Below are 3,966 nucleotides of genomic sequence, written 5' to 3'. Positions count from 1 at the left end.
AATCTAAATGTCTCTAATTTAAACCACAGACAATTATTTGTTTGTTGAATTAACAACCAAATTAAGTTTCAATAACACGACGTAATTTTCACATACAAAGCATTTGAGTGCAAAATAAGAAAGATAGTTTAAACGCCTATAAAAATAAACCAAGGACATTTTTTGTCTGTTAAACTAATAAACAATTATATCAAATTCAAGCCTACATTTACATGCATGAAGACTGCTCATAACTTAATCTATCAGTAATGGATCATTTGTTGTTAATGTTGAATTTTTCTGTTAATATAGCACTGACAGCAAGGCAAATTCAATATTTAAAAGGCAGCAATCTACATTCGGATCTGGACAACACTTTTTCTCCTTTCCTGCTATGTGATTATTCCCATGCAAGAGGAAGTTCCAACTAATTGATTTTCACACTTCCAAAAGTAAATTCCTCATGTCTGAATTTTATAGATACAAAACCTAGGTATAATAATCCTAATTGTTGATCCTACCTTGAAATAAGTACCTTTAATCCACCATTGGATCTTGCTTTAAATAAACATGGGGTCTTGCTTGAAGTGTCAAAGTTTATTCATCTATTCCTTGCTATTATCAATAAGACATAATAGAATAAAGGAAAGAGCAATGCACCTTGTGAGTCATCTGAAGAACTGCCTTGGTATTGATGTGCACGAACTTGTGGGCAAATACAAGAAACTGAACAACAAGAGAGCTATAAAAAGGATAATTAGCCAGAACATAGTTTTGCCAATGATCATTATATCCATAACAACTTTCTTTCGTGCTTCTTTTTACTAATGATCCCACAGAATCAGTACCAGTCTTTTGCTTTTGAAGCAAGCTAACGGAAAGTGGAGACAATCGTTGATCCCTATCCCTAAGCATCTTATTCTCTGCCTCCAAATAATGATCCTCTTAGAGAGCGGGCATCATTTTTCCTTCTTCACCAATATTCCAAGGCTGTAAATAATCCAACCATAGATCAATAATGTGTGTAGCCTTCTTCAGACAAGCACCTACTGGCCAATCACTGAAAGCTCGTAATATAAACCTGTACAAAGGCCTCTGTAACAGAAGGGACCATGTAGCAGGCACAACCAAACTACTCCGTGGCAAGGAAAATGACCTCAATCTCAAGGTATCCATTTGTGATGCAGCTCTCCATCCAGAATTCAACTCTTCTTGAGGACAACACAAAGTACTGCTTACATAATTGACCAGTATTTTCACAGCCTCTGTGATTTCTACACTGGGGAGACCATACCTATGATATCGATTATTAACAGGTAACAAAATACCAAAAGACTGGCAAACCCGTGAAGGTAAGGGCGAAAAATCGTCATTCACTAACCAAAACTGTACAAAGGTATGAACAACAAACTCGGCGCGAGAAAATATCGATGGATTCTCCTCGAAAAAATGATGTACAGACACACTGGGAGCACAAAAATCAGATATAGGAACAAATTTGTGTAGATACAAATTCAGAAGATGCAAATAAGGGCTAGAATTGAACTTCACAGGCCTTCCATTGTCATGGCTACCGTGAAAACTATGCAGAGAAGACGCCCATTTCTCGAAACGAGACCGGGAAGCCTTCTTAAACCCCAATTTCATTTGATCTGAATCCGAACGATGCATAATATCATTATCTTTGTATACAGCGTAATAAGCAAACCAAAACATAAAATACTCAAATGCATTCAACTGCACCTGAAATCCTCCTCCATGGTCGTCCTCCTTCAATCGGTCTTTAAATAAAGCAGGGCAGACTTCAGATAAGATATACAAACCCCTCTCCGACTGAAGCATGTGACGAATCCACGCTGGAAGGCGCTCGGATGGAAACACAGCGAACCACATTTTCCTCGTCTGCAGCAAAGATTGACGAAAACAAAGCTCCAGACGGTGAGAGAAGATTTACGACCGCATTTGCGGAATGCTCAGAGGTCTGCGCGATCCATCTGCCAATGCCGGACGACTGTAAGACCTCCTTGAAGCCGAAGATCTTGCGGAGCAGAACGGGGAAGCATGTTATGTAAAAATGCCTGGTCTGATCCCAGTTGTGCCTATCGATGAAGGATTCCACGACCCGGCATGAATTCAAAATATCAGATGATGATGAGGAAGCATTCAATAACAGCGAACTTAATTCTTCGGCTTCGAAAGAGAAATCTGTCGAAGGTGAAGAAGACACAGCCATTGCACCTCAATTTTATAGTCTCTCTACTGATCCGGTCGGAGGCTTAAATCCCGAGATAAACCCCTTGAATCTTCCTGAACCCTCATGCAGAACCACTAAACCCTACACTACATCGGATCGCAGCACTCACTGATCTAGTATTATAGGCATTCGAAGGTGGGGATACTCTTCTCTTTATTTCAAAATATTTGCACCGCCTTAAGTAGCTTTTCAACTTTTTCCATTTCCCTTGAAAGACGTTAGTGTGGGGTGGGGAAATTATGTTGTTTTTGAGGATTTTTTTGGTTTGTGGGGACAGGGCCACTCTTTATGTGACCATCCGGGCAAGCGAGGCGGTAATCTTTAGTTCTTGCAGGGATATCTTATCTCTTATGGATTAATATGATTATTGATACTCTCTTATGAATTACTTACATTAGTGATAAGGATAGGGGATTAAAAATTTAAATATAATAATAAATTATATAAAAATAAATAAAAATTTGATGGGGTGTTGAGATGTGTGTTAGGTTACTGAGAGGATTTGTTATTCCGTTGTCACCCCAAACATTAAAGAGAGGGATAGTGTCGCCCACATTTAATGATAATGCATTGTTTTAATTTGGAAATCTTTGAAACTTCCTCAATTTCCTACAATTGTTGGGGTCAAATTGATGATATTTGGTGTCAATGTCGTGTTGTCGGGTTATCTATGGGATATTTCCTCTGCAGCTTCTATAGTAGTTCCTTAAGCAATGTGGAAGGTCCAAGTTGTTCTTCCATGTTGGTTTGGCCTTCCATCCTTCACTCCATTTCATGAGCTAGACTATCTACATTTTCCAAGTATTGGCAAGGTTGCATGTGGCCCGCATACCCACTGTGGGAGTAGTACTTCACTTAAAATCTTCTAGGTTTATGGGAGCTCAACTCCAACAAGTATACTAGTATTGTCTTTGCTCTTAATTTTTTCCACTGGGTCAGCTACATTTATATTACTTTGGTTTGCTTGGTTTAGGATTCTTTGGGGAAGGTTCAACGTGTTATCTAGGGGTGAGGTAGCCTTGTCCTCCTCCTGCCTATGACAATCTTCCTCACATTGTGTCTTGGTTTTAACATTCCTTTGCAACTCCTTTAGCCTTTGGTTTACCTTCCACCTTTATCCCTAAAATCCATCATTTTGTACATTGTGCATTGGCCTCACTTTGGTTTTCAATCCCCTAAAATCCTTTTGTCTTTCGAGACTTCACCAATTAGGTTCACTCGCCTCATTATCACCGTGCCTCAACAATGGATGTGGTCGAGACATGGCTCTGATGGTTAAGGCCCTTTTGGCAAACCCTGTGCTCAGTTGCAAGCCCTAATTGTTGTTTACCTCTTCAATGCAACTACCCCCCCGCCTTCCCACGAGAAGTCCAGGATGAAATTGTTAGAAAATCGATAATGGCAGCTTATTGTACTTATTTTCCTTTAACTTGATATTTGCTTGTGAATCTTATTTATCTTCTTTGTGTTCTTTAGTTAGATCTATTCATCAAACAATGTCAAGAACAATAATAACAACAATAGACACATATATTGGCTTTCTTCTTAAAATATGCTTCAAATGATATACAAAGACCCAAACCCTAGACCATCCTTCTCCTAGTACCAAGTCATCCCTTCCTTAAATCCTTCCTTGATTCTACACCAAAATGTTAGACACTGCAACTTTGACCTGCCAGCTTCAATACTGCTACCCAACCTGCAACTTCGACCCTGCAATTTCGACCTTAAAG

General features: G+C 39.1%; 1 protein-coding gene across 1 annotated transcript; it reads right to left on the bottom strand.

Annotated features, from left to right (window-relative positions):
* Positions 1-924: 924 nt before the first annotated feature.
* On the bottom strand, positions 925-2,212 carry LOC149214912 (uncharacterized). The gene is made up of 2 exons (XM_089389542.1): positions 1,934-2,212; positions 925-1,881 (listed from the first exon to the last, which is right to left on the bottom strand). Exons 1-2 carry the CDS (start codon positions 2,210-2,212, stop codon positions 925-927), a joined length of 1,236 nt encoding a protein of 411 aa, XP_089245668.1.
* Positions 2,213-3,966: the final 1,754 nt, after the last annotated feature.

Source organism: Pinus tabuliformis, chromosome 1_1 (assembly GCF_031772625.1).
Source record: "Pinus tabuliformis cultivar Carrire ecotype Pingquan chromosome 1_1, CPIR1, whole genome shotgun sequence".
Classification (NCBI taxonomy): Eukaryota; Viridiplantae; Streptophyta; class Pinopsida; order Pinales; family Pinaceae; genus Pinus; species Pinus tabuliformis.
Note: the sequence above shows the minus strand (reverse complement) of the source record. Positions and strands in the feature narration are given on the sequence as shown.